Source organism: Nomascus leucogenys, chromosome 1a (genome assembly GCF_006542625.1).
Source record: "Nomascus leucogenys isolate Asia chromosome 1a, Asia_NLE_v1, whole genome shotgun sequence".
Lineage (NCBI taxonomy): Eukaryota > Metazoa > Chordata > Mammalia > Primates > Hylobatidae > Nomascus > Nomascus leucogenys.
Window position 1 is genome coordinate 87259767 of NC_044381.1, and position 21984 is coordinate 87281750.

Below are 21984 nucleotides of genomic sequence, written 5' to 3' on the forward strand. Positions count from 1 at the left end.
GCTGGACTATTATGATCTGATCTAATTGTCTGGCTGAGGTGATCCCTTTGAGGGTGGAGGGATGGAGTTTCCTTTACAGCAAGGGATCCAAAGTGAAATGACTACACTGTGACAGGTAGGAATTATAATAATAGGAAACATATAAATGGCAAGGAGTGTTCCAAGGGTTTTACTTGAATTATTACAATAGATCCTTTAAAAAACCCACGAAGAAGATATTATTTGTAGCTTAGTTGTAAAAATGAAGAAATCTATACACAGAAAGGTTAAGTAATTTGTTTATTGTTATAGAACCAATAAGTAGCAGAGCTTAGATTTGAATCCATCTGGCTTCACAGCCCTGTCTGTAGCCATTATGGTAGGCTACCTCTTTAAAGGAAGTGTAATGTCCTTGAGCGAAGCTGCAGGAGATGGCAAACTGGGCAAATTGAAGATGACTCTCCCGACTAAAGAGATAGCTACAGACTAGCAACTGCTGCTGTGGAGGAATGTGGACCCAGTGTTGCCATATCATTTGAGTTTTCAAGAGAAAAACAAAATCTGGATTTATATATGAAAATTCCCAGTTTTAAAATGCGCTGCTGACCAATAACACACACAAACAGGCACTCAAGTGTATGCATGCACACTCAAATTCACACTACCATGGACTACTAGTTTTTGAAAACTATATTAAAGAGAATAGACATTTTTATGTTCAATCATCCTAAAAAGAGGAAATAATTGAGTAGATAAACCTTATATGGGAGGGAGAAAAAATTCCATTTATTTTCTTGTTGTTTTAAGCAAGTTACTTAATATCTCTGAGCCTCTGTTCCTTCATCTATAAATTGGGGTCAGGAGTTTGGAGTGGATAATTGTATTATCTACATCATAGAATCTATGTGGGAGTTAAATGAGTAGCCAACTATTTACAATGCCAACCTGGGACACAGCCATACCAGAACAAAATAAATTAATACATATATGTTTTATATAATAATGTATTATTATACATATATATAATTAGAATTAGCACAATTATGTTGTATTACTTCAACAAAAATATGAAAATCGATGTTATTTGAAATTATGCATCATTGTGTATTACTTTTCTATTACATAATGCTATTATTTAAACAAAACAACATAGGACTAATTGATAGAATTAGTAATAATAGGACTAATTAAATAAATCATACGTAAGAAAAATAAAACAATATTTTTACAATGTTGCTTTCTGCCTTCTGATACAGGCAATTTATTTTAACTCCTTTGAAAACGTTGTATTGGATATCTAAATTTAGTAGACTATAATATTGTGTATTCTTTTTAAAATAGTTTTATTGATAATTCACATACTGCACAGTTTACTCACTTAAAGTCTACAGTTCAATTATTTTTAGCATATTTGGAGATGTACAGCCTTCATCATAGTCAATCTTAGAACATTTTCACCACCTTAGGAAGAAATTCCATATTCTTTAGCTGTCATCCCTCTCCCCTCCCATAACAGCTCTAAGCAGTCACTAATCTACTTTGTGTCTCTGTGAATTTGTCAGTTCTAGATATTTCATGTAAGTGGAATCATACAATATTTGTCCTTTTGTGTGTGGCTTATTTCACTTAGCATGCTTTAAAAGCTCACGCATATAGTAGCATGTATCACTACTTCACTCTATTTTATGGAATGAACGTTATTTCACTATATGGATACACCATATTTTGTTCATCCATTTGTTAACATTTGGGTTATTTCCACTTTGAGAAATTATGAATAATGCTGATATAAACATTCATGTTTGAGTTTCTATGTGGGCATGTGTTTTCATTTCTTTTGAATATATGCCTAGGAGTAGAATTGCTGGGTCTTATAGTAACTCTTATGTTTAATCTATTGCTGTACTGTGAGACTTTTCCAAAGAAGCTGGACCATTTTATGTTCCCACAAGCAGCATATGAGTGTTCCAGTTTCTCCACATATTGCCAATGCCTGTTGTTATCTTTTTTATTCTTGGCATCTTATGGGTGTGAAGTAGTATCTCATTGTGGCTTTGCTATGCATTTCCATGATGATAAATGATGACCAGCAACTAATAATGTCAAGCATCTTTATTTATTTTTTTTAAGAGGCAGGATCTCCTCTGTCACCCAAGCTGGAGTGCAGTGATGTGATCATAGCTCACTGCAGCATTGAACTCCTGAACTCAAATGAGCCTCCTGTCTCAGCCTCCTGAGTAGGTGGGACTAAGGTGCACCCTACCATGCTAGGCTACATATAATATATATGAATATATAATATATATAAATATATTATATATAAATATATATTATATATAGCCCAGCATATATATATATATATATACAGTAGAGATGGTCTCGCTATGTTACCCAGGCTGGTCTCAAACTTCCGGCAACAGACAATCCTCCTGTGTCAGGTGACAAATAATCCTCCTGTCCTAAATGGCTGGGATTACAGGTGTGAGCCACTGTGCCTGGCCTTAGGTATCTCTTTATGTGCTTTGTTGGCCATTTATATGTCTTCTTTGGAGAGATCCTTTGCCTATTTTTAAACTGAGTTAGTTGTCTTTTTATTATTGAATTTAAAACTTCTTTATATATTCTAGACACAAGTCCCTTATCAGATATATAATGTTCAAATATTTTCTGCCATTCTGTGGATTGCCTTTTTCACCTTCTTCATGATGTACTTTGAAGCACAAAAGTTCTTAATTTTGATAAAGTCTAATTTTTTTTTGTTTCTAATTTATTTTTTCTCATGGTTATGGTGTCCATATCTAAGAATTATTTGCCAAATCTGGCCAGGTGAGGTAGCTCATGCGTGTAATCCCAGCACTTTGGGAGGCCGAGGTGGGCAGATCACTTGAGATCAGGAGTTCAAGACCAGTGTGCCAACATGGTGAAACCCTGTCTCTACAAATACAAAATTAGCTGGGCGTGGTGGTGCATATCTGTAATCCCAGCTACTCGAGAGGCTGAGACAGGAGAACTGCTTGAACCCAGGAGGTGGAGGTTGCAGTGAGCCGACATGGTGCCACTGCACTACAGCCTAGGTGACAGAGCGAGACTCTGTCTCAAAAAAGAAAAAAAGAAAAGAAAAAAAAAGGCATGAGGTAGTGGTCTGTATTGGGCTGTTTTTTGCATTGCTATAAAGAAATACCTGAGACTGGGTAATTTATAAGAAAAGAGATTTAATTGGCTCACAGTTCTGCAGGCTGTACAGGAAGAATAGTGGCATCTGCATCTAGGAAGGCCTCAGGGAGCTTCTAATGATGGTGTAAGGCAAAGGGGGAAAAGGCACATTACATGGTGAGAACAGGGCAAGACCGAGAGTGAGGGCAAGGTACCACACACCTTTAAATGACCGTATCTCGGGAGAGCTCAGAGTGGGAGCTCACTTATCACCAAGGGGACAGGCTAAGCCATTTATGAGGGATACGTCCCCATGATTCAAATACCTCCCACCAGGCCCCACCTCCAACACTGGGGATTGCAATTCAACATGATATTTGGGCAGGGACATATATTCAAATCATATGAGGGTCCAGCTCCATTTTTTGCATGCAGCTATCCAGCTGTCCCAGCACCATTTGTTGAAAAGACAATTCTTTTCCCATTGAATGGTCTTGGCACACTTGTCAACTATAAGTTGACCATAGATGTATCTTCTAAGATATATAAATGTAAGGTTTTTTAAAGTGCTCATGTAAATCAATAGGACTAATTAACACATATTGCCTATATTGAATAAAAAATAATAATGACATTACTTTCTGTCCTATATTTTTACTTTCTGCTTCCTTTACCATAATCCTTGTCTGAACTGCTTGTAGCATTTAGAACATGCTTCTTTTTTTGTGTGTAATATCAGTACTGAGCAGTGAAACATAAAATTCACTTTGACTTGCAGCTCTGCTCTTAGCAAGCCCATATTGTGCTGAATCTGGATATCAGTTCAATGTGATGACATAAAGCTAAATATTTTCTTACAAAAGCATGTGAATATGGAACGCTTAGGATTTTACTTTCTGCCAACAGCAGAAATTTTGGACTTGTAGGAATTAGTTTCCAGCTCTCCAAAAATGCCTATCCACTTTGTTTCTACAGGCTTGTTTTGACAGATTAGTTCTTTGTCAATCAAGCCCTTTGCATCTATAAATTCATCATATAGGCTATTCATGGTTTAAATGCTCAAAAAAAAAAAGTCTAAAACACATTGGATGCCATCCTAAGCTGAACTTTTCTTTCTCATGGAAAATGGTTTTGAGGCATATAGGTAATTTGCACTTGTGAAATTGAAATTGGAGTCCAAGTAAGTTACAAGGTGGTAAAAAAAAAAAAACATTGAGAAGTCTTGTTTAACTTGGCTTTTTCCAGCACTTTTTTTTTTAAGTTCTAAAGCTGCACACTTAACCTGCATTACTCGAGGATGCAATAACGCATGATTAATTATTGCAAACGCAAATTACAATTGCCAGCATCAGCAGGCAAGGGGAAATCAGAGACAGTGGCTATGAAAAACAGATTAATTTATGTTGTATCATTTGATAATAAAAGCAATGTTGTTTTTAGCCTTTGTTTTTTGAACCACTGTATGAATTTTGTACTTCTCCCCCAAACTTCCACATCCATCACTGAAAACTAGGGCTTTTCTTCCTAGGGAGGGGTTTCATGGAACCAACACTTGCGATACTAAAACTGGGACAATCTTGGGCAAACCAGGATCGTTGGTCATTTCGGCCAATTAAATAAGGCAATGCATGTAAAGTACTTAGGATGATGCCTAGGATGCAGAAGTGTTCACAAGGGTGTCAGGGAAGTTGAATCTGAATTTAGAGGCACAGAGATACTCAGAGTTTTCCCAATGATGCAAATGAATTCACTGTACCATATGAAGGCAGGAAAAGAACTTGGAAGAGTGGTAACCAATAAGGGACACTGAGATGGACTCAAGCTTGTAGTCCTATTTTATTGTTGTTTATGAATCTCTAACAAGCTATATAGACAGCTTTAGCTAGGCATTTTTATGAGAACCATTAGCAAGGATGACAGCAGTAGGGCAGCAAAAATGACAACAGGGAAGGACCATGCTGGACTGTTTCTTAATATATGAAACTTAGAAAAAACAACTGGGGGTACATTTTCATGTTAATTTCTTGCATTTTAGGGTTAACAAGTAAAATTCAGGATACCCAGTTAAATTTGTGTTTCAGATAAACAACAAATTTTTAATGTTAAGTAATGTAAACAAATTTTTAATGTAATATTTAAAATGTAATTTTTAATATTGCATGGGACATACTTATACTAAAAAAATTATTCATTATTTAGTCAAAATTCAAACTGAACTAGGGATCCTATATTTTTATTTTCTAAATCTGGAAACTACGGGCAAGTGGGAACTTAAGAAACATAAACTTATTTTTAAATTACAACATGGGAAAGCACAGAAACTGAGTGACCATCTAATGGACAACTGAAAAGATAGAAATGATATGTTAAAAACTGTTATTGAATGTCAATGTTACTGTGATTTTAATTTACTTTTCCTAATTTCTCATTTTTCTACATTATTATATATTTTTAAAAGTAATATAATACATAATTATAACTAATATATCATTAAAAATAAATTATAAACAAAATTTCAATGACGAAAAGTTCTAGAGAACCTCCTAAAAAATGCATTAGTCATAACTGGCTAGCTGTTATAATACACAGCCTCAAAATTTCAGCAGCTTACCCCAATGAAAGTTTATATCTTCCTCACATAAAGACAAAATGGGTATTTCAGACCAGAGGGCAGCTGTTCTTCGAATGAAATTCAGGGACCCAGGTTACTTCCTTCTTGTTGTAGGAAAAACTCGGTTCTTGCGACACGACCAGGAAAGATTAGGCACGCAGACACTTTGAAGGGTGAGAAGTTACGGAATGTATTGGGTGAAAAGGAAAAAGACTCTTAGCAAAGTGAGAAGGGCTCCTGAGTGAGAGGGGCTCCTGTTAACAGCCCCCACGTCACAGACTGACTTGCCGGTTACCGTACAGGAACGGGAGGGGCCAGCTCCTCCCCATGCAAACAGCGAGAGCTTCCCGAGGCCCCACCGCTTCCTCCCAGCGCGTAGGCCAGTAGGAGACTCTCCAGGTCGGTAATCCGACTTTTCGGCCTTCAGGCTGTTTTAGGCTTGAAGGCGGGTTTTGCAGGGGACCCTTGGCCGCCCCCTGTCTGTATCACTGTGGCTCCCCTATCTCCAATACATGGCTTCCAAAATTGCTGTGAGGTCGTTTCCATCTATATTCCAGCCATGTCAAATGGGGAAATGAGTATGGAGAATTTTGAGGGGAAGGACACTGAGGTGGAAGGACACTGAGGCGGAAGGACACTGATTTTAGGGGCAAGGCTGGACATCCCATATGTCAATTTAATCCACATTCTAGTGACCAGAATTCACATAGCAGTTTCTGCCACTAAGGACATGAATGAAAAAATTTAAGCAAACTAAAGGTACGACATGTTCCTAGAATGTTTCATGATTTTATGGCTGCTTGATAAAATGATTTCTGAAAGTTATCTAGAAGAAAAATATTTATAAAAAGAAAAATATCTCAAAAGAAAAATGACAATACTGAATAAATACATGGAAAGGGTACCTTCAGAATCGTATATGAGGACATAGTAAGTTTATAATATTGAAATAAGAATGGGATTCATATAAAAATAGACCCACAAGAGAATGGAGAGTGAGGAAGTGACATAATTTTTAAATTAGAAGTTGCTTTGAGTAGTGTAAATAGGCTTTTTTTTTTCCAGGACCAGTTAGCAAAACTTCCATCTAATCCTCGCTGCCTCCTCTTTTATTTGACAATAGAAAGAAATCAAGTGCCTAAACTTAAGAGAAGCATCTTGTGTGTCTTGACCTGGGTGGTGGTTACACAGGCATTTACCTATGTAAATAAATCCATCAAGCTAAACACTTAAGATTTGTTCACTTTATTTTATATAAAGTATATCTCAAAGAAAGAGTTTGGAAAAAACAAAAGGAGAGGACCTCTGAGCACTTATAACAAGAGAATCTAATTAAGCCTGGACAACCAAGGAGGCTTGTATGAGGAGGTCATATATAAGCTGAAATCTGAAGGGTGAGTTGCAGTTAAGCAGACAGAGGGCATAACAGAACATTCTGAACACAAGGACCAGCGTGTATAAAGGCCCTGGAGAACTTTTATAGTTGCCTTTGACATTTAGATTCTTGAGCCATCTGATAGATATTAATTTTTGTGTATAATGTGAGTTGTTTTTTCCATTATTACAGCATCATTTATGGAAGAAATATCCTTTTTCTATTTATCTGCTGTCAACCCTATTACATACCAAGTTTCAATATTTGGATGAGTTTTTCCAAGGCTTCCATTCTATTCTTCTGAAATACTTGTCTACATCTCCACTAATAGCACACTCTCCCTAATTACTAGAGTTATATAAAGACTCTCCATATCTGATAGGTATTCCTCCCATCTTGAAGTTTTTCTCAAGAGCGTCTTGGCTATTTTTGGCACTTTATTCTTCCACAATATTCTTCCTGTAATATTGATACGGGGGGGGCAGGGAAATGCTGGGAAGGGAAGGGCATGGTCCCTGACTAGGGCTCCACCCCAGGCTTGCAGTCACAGACAGACCTAGGTGAGGACAGACATTTCTCTTTTCATGTCCAAATGTTGCATTTCCCAAGACCACCTGGCCTGTCACACCCCCATCCTGTGCCTATGAAAACCCCAAGACCCTAGTGGGCAGAGACACAAGCAGCTGGACATTGAGAGGAACACATGGGCATAAAAGCACACTGACAGATGCTGGCAGGCAACTGGCGGAACAACATGGAGTTTGGCTGGGGCGTCGGAGGAGAGCCCGGCTGCTGAGCACCCAACTCCAGGGGAAAACCACCTTCCCACTCCATCTCCCTTCTGGCTCCCCCATCTGCTGAGAGCTACTTCCACTCAATAAAACCTTGCACTCATTCTTCAAACCCATGTGTAATCCAATCCTTCCTGTACACCAAGGCAGGAAACCCTGGGATACAGAAAGCCCTCTGTCCTTAAGGGACAGATAAGGGAAGGGGTCTAATTGAGCTAACACAAGCCACCTACGGACAGCTAAACTGAAAGAGCATACTGTAACACACGCCCACCAGGGCTTCAGCTGTAAACATTCGCCCCTAGACGCTGCCTTGGGTTCAGAGCCCCACGACCTATCCATCTGCATGATCCTGCTAGAGGTTTGAGCATCCAGGCACCTTAGAAGCAAGCCACACCCCCATCGCACACCCTTCCAGGGGCATGAGTGAACTTTCCCATTTCGATCCAGGGGCATAAGTGAACTTTCCCATTTCGATATCAGCAAAATACTTTTTAAAGTTTTCACTGGAATTGCAGTAAATAAATACATCGATTTGACAGAGAACTGACATCTTTGTAATATTGTTTTCCAATCCATGAATATGGTGTATGTCTTGTTTTGGTAACTAATTTGTGAAACAGTTATAATTTCCTTAGTGAAGGTCTTGTGCACCTTTGCTAGCTTTTTCTAGGTACTTACATATTGAGGATCCTGTAAACATTATTTTTAGTTTCTTGTGGCCATAATAAAACATAATTATTTTATGTAACTGTATTTTATGTAATAGACATTCTAATTGCTCTTAATTGAGTAATTTATCTGTGGATTATTTTGGATTTTCTACAAAGAAAATCACAACCTTTGTAAATTATGACAGTTTTACTTTTTTTTTCAATCCTTATACATTTATTTCTTTTCTTGCCTACTGTGCTGGCTTGGAACTCCAGAACAATGATTAATGAAAGTGGTAATACATAATCTGTGTCTTGTAATAAATCTTAAAGGGAATGCTTCATTGTTGCACAGATAAGTATGATGTTTGTTGTAGGTTCATTTTAGTTTGCTAATGGTTGTTTTTTATTTAAATTATGAATAGATGTTGGATTTTAGCCAAGTAATTGCATTATTGGATCTGATTATATAGTCTTTCTTCCTTAATCTTTAATATACTGAATTATATTGATTGATTTTCAAATGTTGAAACAATATTGCATTACTAAAATAAATTCAACATGGTTGTAATGTACTGTCTTTTTTATACATTGCTAAATATGACTTAATATTTGTGTAGGATTTTTAAATCCATGGTCATTATTGAGGGCAAGCTATAATTTTCTTTCTTGTGCCCTCCTTCTTAGGTTTAAGTGTTATGATTATACCATCTCTTAAAATGAACTGAAGAATGTTCAATGGTACAACATTGGAGTTATTTATTTCTTGACTGTTAGGTAGAATTAGCTTATAAAACCATCAAAGCTTGTTTTCTTTTTAGGAAGATTTTAAACTACTCATTCAAATTTTCAGTTGAAAATTTTATTGAGATAATTATAGGTGGTTATAAAAATAATGGAGAGATCTCATATAGCTTTTACCTAGTTTCTCCCAATGGAAGAAAAATATAGTTATTAAACTATAGTACAATAACATAACTAGGTTGTCAACATCAATACAATTCACTGGGCTTATGCAGATTTCCTCAGTTATATTTGTACTCATTTGTGTGTGAAAGTATGTAGCCACTCCTGCTTTTTTTAAATCAATGTTTGCATGGTTAATCTTTTTCAGTTCTTTTACATTCAGCCTATTTAATTAGATTTGAAGTGAATTTTTTATACACAGCATAGTGTTGTGTCATTTTTATTTATCCACTCTGCTTCTCTCTGTCTTTAGATTGGTGTATTAAGATCATTTACGTTTAAGGTAATTATTGTTAATTCTTAAGTCTTCCATTTCATTATTTATTTCTATTTGTTATAGCTAATTCTTATTTGTATTTGGTTTTTGGTTTTCTGTTACCTCCAGCTGTGTATTTGTTCATTTGTGCACTGCTATAAGGAAATACCTGAGACTGGGTAATTTGTAAAGAAAAGAAGTTAATTGACTCAGTTCTGCAGGCAATACAGGAAGCATGATGCTGTTATCTGCTTGGCTTCAGGTGAGATCTCAGGAAACTTACAATCACGGCAGAAGGTGAAGGGGAAGCCATCACTTTTCATATGGCTGGAGAAGGACAAAGTGAGTGATGAGAGAGGTGCTATACACTTTTAAACAAACAGATCTCATGAGAACTTACTCACCCTTACCTGAGAAGATGATGCTAAACCATTCATGAAGGATCTATCTCCATGATTCAATCACCTCTCAATATGCCCCACCTCCAACACTGGGGATTACAATTCAACATGAGATTTGGGTGGGGACACAGATACGAATCATGTCAAGCTGCATCTATGTTACCGCAAAGGCATGATTTCATTCTTTGTATGGCTCTATAGTATTCCATAGTGTGGATGTACCACATTTTCTTTATCTAATCCACCATTGTTGGGCACCTATGTTGGTTCTGTGTCTTTGCTATTGTGAATAGTGCTGCAGTGAACATACAGGTGCTTGTGTCTTTTTGGTAGAAAAATTTATTTTTCTTTGGTATATACCCAGTAATGGGATTGCTCAGTTGAGTGGAAGTTCTCTTTCTAATTCTTTGAGAAATCTCCAAACTACTTTCCACAGTGTCCTTTGGCCAATCTTTAACAGTAGATCTGCTAGCTGCAAACTCTCGTAGTTCTCCTTCCTTTCAGAATGTCTTTATTTCCTCTTCATTCCTGAAGGATAGTTTCACATGATATAAAATTCATGGTTGATAGCTCTTTTCTTTCAGTACTTGAAAAATGTTGTGCCACTTCCTTCTCACTTCCTTGTTTTCTGATGAGAAATCTACTTACACGGCTAACCAGTTTTCCCAGCACCATTTATTAAATAGGGAATCCTTTCCCCATTGATTGTTTTTGTCAGGTTTGTCAAAGATCAGATGGTTGTAGATGTGTGGTGTTATTTCTGAGGCCTCTGTTCTGTTCCATTGGTCTATATATCTGTTTTGGTGCCAGTACTATGCTGTTTTCTTTACTGTAGCCTTGTAGTGTAGTTTGAAGTCAGGTAGCATCATGTCTGCAGCTTTGTTCTTTTTGATTATGATTGTCTTGACTATAAGGGCTCTTTTTTGGTTCCATATGAAATTTAAAGTAGCTTTCTCCAGTGAAGAAAGCCAATGGTAGTTTGATAGGAATAGCATTGAATGTCTAAATTGCTTTGGGAAGTATGGCCATTTTCACAATATTGATTCTTCCTATCCATGAGCATGTAATGTTTTTTTCATTTGTTTGTGTCCTCTCTTCTTTCCTTGGGCAGTGATTTGTAGTTCTCCTCTAAGAGACCTTCAGGTCTCTTGTAAGCTGTATTCCTAGGTATTTTATTTTCTCTGTAGCCATTGTGAATGGGAATTCACTCATGATTTGGCTCTGTGCTTGTCTATTATTGTTGTATTGGAATGCTTGTGATTTTTGCACATGGATTTTGTATCCTGAGACTTTGCTGAAGTTGTTTATCAGCAAAAGCAATGGCAACAAAAGCCAAAATTGACAAATGTGATCTAACTAAACTGAAGAGCTTCTGCTTAGCAAAAGAAACTATCATTAGAGAAAACAGGCAACCTACAGAGTGAGAGAAAATTTTTGCAATCTATCTATCTGACAAAGGTCTAATATCCAGAATCTACAAGGAACTTAAACAAATTTACAAGGAAAAAACAAATAACCCCATCAAAAATAGGGCAAAGGATATGAACAGACACTTCTTGAAAGAAGACATTTATGCAACCAGCAAACATGAAAAAATGCTCATTATCACTGGTCATTAGAGAAATGCAAATCAAAACCACAATGAGATACCATCTCACGCCAGTTAGAATGGTGATCATTAAAAAGTCTGGAAACAACAAATGCTGGAAAGGATGTGGAGAAATTGGTACGCTTTTACATTGTTGGTGGGAGTGTAAATTAGTTCAACCATTGTGGAAGACAGTGTGGTGATTCCTCAAGGATCTAGAACTAGAAATACCATTCGACCCAGCAATCCCATTACTGGGTATATACCCAAAGGATTATAAATCATTACACTATAAAGGCACATGCACACGTATGTTTATTGCAGCACTCAAAATTCTTTTAAGGAGAAGTTTCCACTTTCCTTATCATTGTATACGCTTCCCTCTTTTAATTACATCCTGAGTCCTTCCCTCGTTTAGGCTTGAGAAAAATGTCCTTAAGTGTCCTAAACTTGCATCAAACCCGCTTACTCATCAAACCCCACTTATGAATTCCCTTAGAGGACAAGGGACATTTCAGCTCAGTTATATACTGCTATTCTCAATTCCTGCCATTGTTTTTCCTCTTCCTTTGACCTGCTGGCCTAGGTCTCCAGCTCACTGAAAACAGCCTCCCCTGATGAGCACACCATTGTTATGTAATAGCCTAACCCTTACCCCTCCCCTATCGGGGGTGCCAAGCCTGCAGACTCACTCTGCTTTCCTCATAACTGCCCTGAGGAGAAGGCTGAAGACTGAGGAATCCTCTTTCTGCCTCCCATTTGACTGCATTGTCTTTGGTCAAAGCCTCCCTTATTCATGGGACCTGCCTGGGTCCAGGACCCCTTGACAGGTGCTCTCTGGCTGCCTGTCCTCTGGGCACTCTTGTCCCAGGTCTATTGTTTTCATGACCCACCAGGATGGCGCTTCACTTCCTCAGAAATTGTGATCCCCAGGAAAGTGCCCCACAGGAGGGGTGGAGTTGAGATGCCAGACCAACTCTCTTACAGCATGCGTTTCCGGGGCCGAAGACACGTGATTCACATGACGCTCAAGAAGAACATGATGCCCAGACATTTACCTGTTTTTACTAATAATGACCAAGGGGCCATGCAGGAGAACTACCCTTTTGTCCCACAAGACTGTTACTACGACTGCTACCTGGAAGGGGTTCCTGGGTCTGTGGCCACATTGGACACCTGCCGTGGAGGTCTGCGTGGCATGCTGCAGGTGGATGACCTGACTTATGAAATCAAACCCCTGGAGGCTTCTTCCAAATTTGAGCATGTAGTATCTCTGCTTGTGTCAGAAGAAAGACCAGGAGAGGTTAGTAGATGTAAGACTGAAGGGGAAGAGACAGATCAAGGATCTGAAAAGGTAAAACTGGCTGAAACTCCCAGAGCAGGCCACGTTTATTTGTGGAGGCATCACAGAAAAAACTTGAAACTTCACTACACGGTTACTAATGGATTATTCATGCGGAACCCTAATATGTCACACATAATAGAGAATGTAGTGATTATTAACAGCATCATACATACCATTTTCAAACCAGTTTATTTAAATGTCTATGTACGTCTTTTGTGCATATGGAATGATATGGATATAGTAATGTTGTATAACATGCCTGCCGAAATGGTTGTAGGAGAGTTTGGTTTGTGGAAATATTATGGATGGTTTTCACAAATTCCACATGATACCTCAGTTGTTTTTACAGCACATCGACTTAAAAACAGTGAGTGTTATGCCAGCTTTGATGGAATATGCAACCCCAACTGGGGAGCAATGTTTGTGTATTTAATGAATTATCACCTATTTAGGGGGGCATGTGTTACAGCACATGCACTAGGTCATAACATGGGCTTGAGACATGATTCTGTTGGTTGTTATTGTTTTCGACGAACCAACTGTCTCATGGCTCCTGTTCCTGATCTTAATGATATGATGAGCAATTGTTCTTATGAGATAATTCAACACAAGTTTAATCAGTGGGATCCTTGTTTGAGTGCTCCAAATGTTCCATACACTAATTTTCCATACGTAGCTCCTCGTTGTGGAGACAAGATCAAAAATCAGAGGGAAGAATGTGACTGTGGCTCCCTTAAAGATTGTGCCAGTGATAGATGTTGTGAGACCTCTTGTACCCTTTCTCTTGGCAGTGTTTGCAATACAGGACTTTGCTGCCATGAGTGTAAATATGCTGCCCCTGGAGTGGTTTGCAGAGACTTGGGTGGTATATGTGATCTACCGGAATACTGTGATGGGAAAAAGGAAGAGTGTCCAAATGACGTCTACATCCAGGATGGAACCCCTTGTTCAGCAGTATCTGTTTGTATAAGAGGAAACTGCAGTGACCGTGATATGCAGTGTCAAGCCCTTTTTGGCTACCAAGTGAAAGACGGTTCCCCAGCGTGCTATCAAAAATTGAATAGGATTGGTAACCGATTTGGAAACTGTGGGGTTATTCTACGGCGAGGGGGAAGTAGACCTTTTCCATGTGAAGAAGATGATGTTTTTTGTGGAATGCTGCACTGTAGCGGTGTCAACCACATTCCCGGTGGAGGTGAGCACACTACATTTCGTAATATATTAGTACACGACATAAAAGAAGAAAAATGCTTTGGCTATGAAGCACACCAGGGGACAGACTTGCCAGAAATGGGGCTGGTAGTGGATGGTGCAACCTGTGGCCCAGGGAGCTACTGTCTTAAACACAATTGTACTTTTTATCAAGACCTGCATTTTGAGTGTGATCTTAAAACATGCAATTACAAAGGAGTATGTAACAACAAAAAACATTGTCACTGTCTGCATGAGTGGCAACCACCAACATGTGAACTGAGAGGAAAAGGGGGTAGTATAGATAGTGGCCCTCCACCTGACAAACAATATCGTATTACAGGCAGCATACTTGTGAATATAAACCGAGTACTACTTTTAATATTTACTCGTTGCACCCTTTTTCTGGTTTCACTTCTCCTTGGTGGCTTTTCACAAGCAATAGAATTTATGGAAAAGACAGTATTGAAAACTACTGAACCTAATGAGTAAATACTAATGGGAGCCCATACAATGGAGAAAATCACATTGACACTTACTGGGAGTTATAATCAGTAGTCACTCTGACGGTTACATCACCTTTTAGCAATTCTGATGTCATCTTGAAGTAAAATCACTTGGCAATTTAAAAAGGGTCTGTGTGTTTAAATTTACTTAACATTTCATGTGTGGTCGTATTCTCAATACTTCTATAGATGATGGCAGAAACTCTTAGATTCGCTAACAAGAGGACCTGTGCTCATTTAAGATTTGGGACTAATGTTTTCTAGATACCCCTGTAGCAAATCCCGTGTACACTAATATACATTTGCTCACACTCTTTCCTTTTTTTTTTTTGAGGCAGGGTCTCACTGTGGTGCGTAGGCTGCCAGGCTGGAATGCAGTGGCACAATCTCGGCTCACTGCAACCTCTGCATCCCTGGTTCAAGCAATTCTCCCACCTCAACTTCCTGAGTAGCTGGGAGTACAGGCACGCATCACCACGCCAGATTAATTTTTGTATTTTTAGTAGAGACAGGGTTTCACCATCTTGGCCAGGCTGGTCTCAAACTCCTGGCCTCAAGTGATTTATCCACCTCGGCCTCCCAAAGTTCTGGGCACTTGGTACATGCTGTCTGCTATCATTTTCATTATTCTCATGATTTTTGCATTATGCTAGGCCTGGGGAATCCCATATGTAATGTCTCTGGCTTTTTGTCTTTACTGTTACAGAAAGGATCATTATTCACTGTTAAATGACTTCTCAGTTTCTCTGGATATAAAGGTATGGGATCTCATATTTAAAATCTCTGATAATTGGCTAAGCCCAGTCTATCTATAAATTACAGGATGGAACCAACAGTCTGATAAATGTACAGACACAAAATCATACCTAAAGGAAAACCGGAAGAATCACTTCAGAAATAGTGCACTAAGGTTGGGCATGGTGACTCAAGCCAATAGCCCCAGCGATTTGGGGGCCTGAGGTGGGAGGATTCCTTGAGGCCAGGAGTTTGAGACCAACCTGGGCAACATTGTGAGACCCTGTCTCTATAAAATATTACAAAATAAGAAAATTATCCAGGCATGGTGGCACATACGTGTAGTCCTAGCTATTCCAGAGTCTGAGGAGGGAGTACCAGTTTGAGACCAACCTAGGCAACATAATGAGAATCTATCAACACAAAATATAAAGAAATTAGCTAGGCATGGTGGCGTGTGCCTGTAGTCCTAGCTGTTCAGGAGGCTGAGGCAGGAAGCTCAATTGAGGCCAGGAGTTCAAGACCAATCTGAGCAGGATAGCAAGACCCTGTCTCTAAAAATATTTAAAAATCAGCCGGTGTAATAGTGTGTCACTATAGACCCAGCTACTTGGGAGGCTGAGGCAGGAGGATCACTTGAGACCAGGAGCTGGAGATTACAGTAAGTCATGACTGTACCACTGCACACCACCCTGGGTGACAGAGTGACTGTGTGTGTGTGTGTGTGTGTGTGTTTTAAAAACTTTTCTCTTGTTTTTAGGGTTTGTCGTATGCAACAAGAGGTGATGTTCCAGGTCAAATAGTAAGAGGGAGCTGGAGATGTGGAAGAAAAGAAACAAGGGGGACTTTAAGAAGATAGGGATCGGGGGTCGCCGAGAGGCCTCTGGGGTGGGTTCGCAAGGAGGGCAGGTTCCCGCCGCGGAGGGAAGCTGAGCGGGCCGGGCCGGGCGGCGGGGACACGGCGGTATGGTCCTGCGCTCGGGAACGCGGAATGTTGCCCCGGTCGCCGCCGCGGTGGGGCGCGGGCCTGGAGGAGGCGCCCGAGGGACCAGGCCTTGCGGTGGGCAAGGACCAGGGCGAGCCCTGGAGCTCCGGAGCGGACGCCCCCAGGGAGCTGGGGACACCCCCATGGGATAGCCCTTCCTGGACCCGGAGAGAGCAGCTGCTGCTGCCCCAACACCCGCCAGGCCCGGCCACTGAGCAGCCCCCCGGAGCCCCAGATCCCCGTTCCCCCCAGGTGGCCTGGGAGGTGGCCCCCTCGAGGATGACTCCACTAGCGCCCTGGGACCCCAAGTACAAAGCCAAAGCAGGACCTCGGCTGGTGTTGGGGGCCAACTGTAGCTCGGGAGCCTCGTTCTCAGGCCAGACGCTGTGTCGCCTCTCGTTCTGGCCGCTGTAGGAGGCAGCCTCCGGCAGGGGTCTCAGGCCCGTGGCCCCTGCCACAGGGCATTGGAATGGACAGCAGGCGCCCCCGGATGCAGGGTTCCCGGTGATGTGCTGTGAAGACGTCTTCCTCTCGGACCCTCTGCTGCCCCGGGGGCAGCGTGTCCCCCTGTACCTGTCCAAGGCCCCCCAGCAGATGATGGGCTCCCTGAAACTGCTGCCGCCGCCCCCCGTCTGCCAAGGTGCTCCCCCGCCTGTCACCCTCCCGGGACCCCTCCACTACCTGGCTCAGCGGGCCGGAGCTGATCGCTCTCACTGGCCTGCTGCAGATGAGCCAGGGGGAGCCTAGACCCAGCTCCTCCGCGGCTGGCCCCCCAGACTCTACCTCTGACTCACTCAGCCCCTGTGGTAGCCCCAGCAGTTCTCAGGGTGCTGACCTCTCTCTCCCACAGACCCCAGACACGCATTGTCCCTAGCCTTCTCGGGGCAGAGTAGGCTGGTTGTGTTGACAATAAAACAGTGTTGGTTTGCGAAAAAAAAAAAAAAAAAAACACACCACCAACAAAAAAAGATAGGGATCAGGATAGAAGGGAGGTGAGAATCAAAGGCATAAACAGAGGTAGACAGAAGGGAGGAGGGCTTTGGGAAAGGAAGACCATGGAAGTTGTTGAAAATAGGACTCAAGACTAGAGACTGTTCAAAATATTTTTCTTGGTTTCTTCATACCAATTAAAGTAAGTTATTCATGAAGTGTCAGCTATTCTGCTACCCTTTTCTTCTAAGGTGACACAAAAATGCACAAGTTTGACATGACCCAAGTAACCAAAGGCAGTGCATTTAAAATTTATTCTTGATGAAATCACGCCACTTAAGAATTTAACAGATTGATCAACGTTGCACCAGATCATATGTCTACACAGATCTGTCCAGGTGTTTGGGTTGAATAGGAGTTTCTGTAGTAGAAGAAATTTGAGATAACAGAAGAGTCTTGTCCCACCTTAGGAAAGTTGCCTAAACTCTCTGCACATCTAAAGAACTCTGAAAGATGGAAGGAAAATGCTGACTTCAGTCTGATAAAAGGGTACCTAGAAAAAAGTCAAAGCATGCAACCACCATGGTCTGAAAGAAAGTCAGGTGATGGGATGATCTGTGCAGCAAACCACCGTGGCAGTGTTAACCTGTGTAATGAACCTGTACGTCCTATCTTGCACATGTACCGCTGACCTTAAAATAAATGTTGGAAATCAAGAATAAAAATTTAAACGAGGGAAAAAAAAGAGAAAAGAATCAGAGACCAAGAGCAGGGCTTACCACTCCACCCAAGGAAATTAGGGTTCTTTGATAATGCTGTCTTTGACACAAAACTGGGCAGTGTTGGCCTTTTGTCCAAAACTATTCCAAGTAACAACACAAAATTATTAAATATATATATAGTTTTTTAAAGTGACTCAGATAGAGTTTAAAGGCTTTATTCAGTTGAACTACATGAGGGAGTACCTGAAGACCAGGTGATATCACAAGTGAAGCAGGGTCAAGGTTTTTACAAGATGGGAACGTTTTGAGTAGCTGTCCTTGTCCTTTCGATTTTAGCATCAGTGTTCACCTTAACCAAAACTCGTAGATGGGGACTATTCGTATTTCCTTGTCCCTTCTTTGGAGTCTAATAACCAACAGAACAATAATTCTGAGAACTGTCTTTACAAACCTTGTGGATTTTTGGATAGCCATGGGCTGTGAGAGGTATATAGTTTTGTTTTTTTTTTTTTTTAAAAGGGATTGCAGGGAGGGCACTGGGCATGGTTGCTCATGCCTATAATCCTAGTACTTTGGGAGGCCAAGGTGGGAGGAATGCTTGAGCCCAGGACTTTGAGACCAGCTTGGGCAACATAGCAAGACCCCATCTTTATAACATTAATTTTGTTTTAATTTTTTTTTTTTTTTGAGACGGAGTCTTGCTCTGTCGCCCAGGCTGGAGTGCAGTGGCGCAATCTCGGCTCACTGCAAGCTCCGCCTCCCGGATTCACGCCATTCTCCTGCCTCAGCCTCTCCAAGTAGCTGGGACTACAGGCGCCCGCCGGCTAATTTTTTGTATTTTTAGTAGAGACGGGGTTTCACCGTGGTCTCGATCTCCTGACCTCGTGATCCGCCCGCCTCGGCCTCCCAAACTGCTGGGATTACAAGCGTGAGCCACCGCGCCCGGCCATTTTGTTTTAATTTTAAAAAAATAAAGAGAAGAAGGAAAAAGAAAAAGGACAAAAGTGTGAGTCAGGGAGGACCCAGAGCACTTGCTATAATGTTTGTTTTAAATCTTTTGCACCTTCATCCCAGGAGGTCAACACTGCTGCACATATCCATTCACAGTTACCATTGCCTTGGGTGGTTCCAAGTGGCTCCCCAGTGAATGCCCTAGTTTCTCCATATAATCCTCCATGCCTCTACTGGGGCTCAGCAGCCTTACCTCCCCCTGCTATCCAGGGTCAATTACTCCTGCCAAAATGACTCTTCTTTTTACCTGCTTGTCCTTGAACAGAAGATGTCCCAGATGCCCTGAGGGCAGCTTGCAGGTCTATGGAACTTATGCTGGGTGCCCTGGCGGAGATGCATTCTCTTTGTGGACCAAGACCTGCCTAGAGAACAGATAGTTGCAGGGAGGGAAGCAGATCAGTGGATCATCAAGTGTGATGACAAGTGAGGCCACCCAGCTTCTCTTCCTTGGTTCTGGGCCCCATATATTCTTTCTATTGCATATACAACACCATGTAGGAATCTCTGACTTCATATACACAATGCATTGTGAAGGCTGGCACTCAATTCTGTTCTTTCAGAATATTGTTTCTGAGCTGGCACTCTGGCTCTGCCTTCTGCATTCTCAACGAAGGGAGCTAGAAGCTCAAAGCCCTTGTTCACTAGAAGTAAGGATCCCCATGACCCCTTCAACCAAACGTACTCTTTTGTCTTTATTCCCATGTTCGTCCCCCTTTGTTCAGTCCAACAGGGATTGGGGCCGTGACACAAAAGGATCTAAGCTAGGGACAGTGAATTCCAGGGAAGTCACTAGGAGATGTATTGGTGGGGAGTGTCAAGGAGGAGTTATAAAGCTAGTGGGAGATAAGAGTTACTTTAATTTATTCGTACAGGTCTACTGCAACAATTTCCAATCCTGGGGATAGGGTTATTTTCTTGTCCTGGCACAGGGAAAGCATCTTTCTCCATGGAATTTTTATGGCTTGCTATATGCAGGAAAAGGCAGGTCAGATAGTCACTTCTGGAACTACAGTTTCCAAAGTGCTTTGAGCTTGAAGTAATCAATACACTGATTTGGCATACTTTAGAGCGGCAGGCATACTTTTAACTCCTTTATTTTCCCTGTCTGAAACTTCCCTAACAGTTTCAAATTAAAAGCTGAGTTAGTGTTTGTGGAGAGAAGAGTTGTATTAGTAGCTGAGTGGCAGGGGATCTGCAAAGGGAGAGAAGAACACAGATTAGAAGGAGAATTAATAAGCAGAAAAGAACAAATCTAAACACATTTACCCACATTGCATTCAACCAGTCTCCTATCCCTGGCAATGGGTCAGTCCAATTGAATGGTTTAGCCTAATTTATGTGATGAAGAGTGTTTATCTTGTCTTTCAAAAAGTTCAGATTAGATTCTAATTGTCCCTAGTGGTTTACATATAAGCAGCGTTCCTCACCAATGATTGCATAAGCTCCTCCTTCTTGGGCTGTCATTGTATCCAGGACATGGTGATTCTGAAGTACAACGGAGGCTAAACTGTCAACTTCTGATTGGAGTCTTCTCAGTGCTTGCATAGTAATACTGACTGCTGTTCCATTACTATGGAAACATTGAGAATTGCCCTTTCCCTCTCATAAGTTCCAAAGCTTGGGAAAATGGATCTCAGCATGGAAAGGAACTTAGAATTGTGACATATCCGTGGATTTTCTATAACATCTCATTTAGTACACTTGTGTGGCACTACTTTATGAACAAAGGAGCCCAAGTTTATAATTTGGCTGACATTGAAGGAGGAGTACCTGGTGGCAAAAGTGTTAGGTATCTGAGTCCCCATCATTCTGACCATGTAAGTGGGAACCCTTCATAGACCTTGTCACCACACAAGATAAAAAGACCAGTGTGGTTCACAAATAACGTCAGAGTGAAACTCGTGACCCTACAGATTGGGGTTTGTTGTGCCTTGTCTTCTGTCATATTGGCATCTGTGTATCTATATGTGCCCCTCTCAGTCCATAGGAGCAGAACAGATTGCACAATATCAGATATAGGAGATCTTTAGTTTGGTTTTGGCAGCTATAGGGCTTGATTTTGTCACCTGGCCAAGTTATTCCACATTTTTTGAATACTCACCATGCTATCACCATGTAATCTTCGGTGCCTATCAGTCTAATGAGAGGAGCAAGTGAGCAAATCCAAGTTGCGCAGAGCGGACTTCTGGGCCATCCATAACATGTGGTGATGTGGCAAGTGTTTGTACCATAAGAGTCAGTGTCAGGACCATTTATGACCTTTGTGAGAGGCTTATGTGTGCCATCCGTGGCATGAAGTCACAGGGTTTGATTGTACTACTGCCTTGGGAAGTTACCTATGAAAGGTCCTGCACCATCTCTGCTTTCAATACAAAGGGAAAAATCCCTTTCTAATGTCTTTACCTAAACAAACGACAGTCCTCGACCTTCTATACAGGTGTCCAACTCACCAGAAAGAGAAGTAATGTGACGTTGTTTTCTTTTCATGGAAGCCATACCTTGGCATGCATCTGGCTCCGGACTTGACCCACCAGGCACTTGCATCAGCAGGAACGAAAATAAGTTCAGATAATTTTGCACAATCTAGATGCTGATATACCCAGCAATCAGTTGGCTTAGTTCACGTGGCCAGGGTTTGGAAGACTGGAGCAAAGGGATGTCAGTTCTGTGCCTAAACTGTTAAGAAAACAGTGAGGGTTAATAACAATAAGACGCAGTTTGAAAGAAAGTCCATAGTGGAGGATCAGAGGGAGAATTGAATAGACTGAGACCGTCTCCAGTCAGCT

General features: G+C 40.9%; 1 protein-coding gene and 1 pseudogene across 1 annotated transcript; both read left to right on the forward strand.

Moving 5' to 3' along the window:
• Positions 1 to 12569: 12569 nt before the first annotated feature.
• On the forward strand, positions 12570 to 14801 carry LOC100594236 (disintegrin and metalloproteinase domain-containing protein 20-like). Its single transcript, XM_030814325.1, has one exon. The coding sequence runs from the start codon at positions 12570 to 12572 to the stop codon at positions 14799 to 14801; it is 2232 nt and encodes a 743-aa protein (XP_030670185.1).
• A 1740-nt stretch (positions 14802 to 16541) lies between these two features.
• On the forward strand, positions 16542 to 17409 carry LOC101179169 (annotated as a pseudogene).
• The last annotated feature ends 4575 nt before the right edge of the window (positions 17410 to 21984 follow it).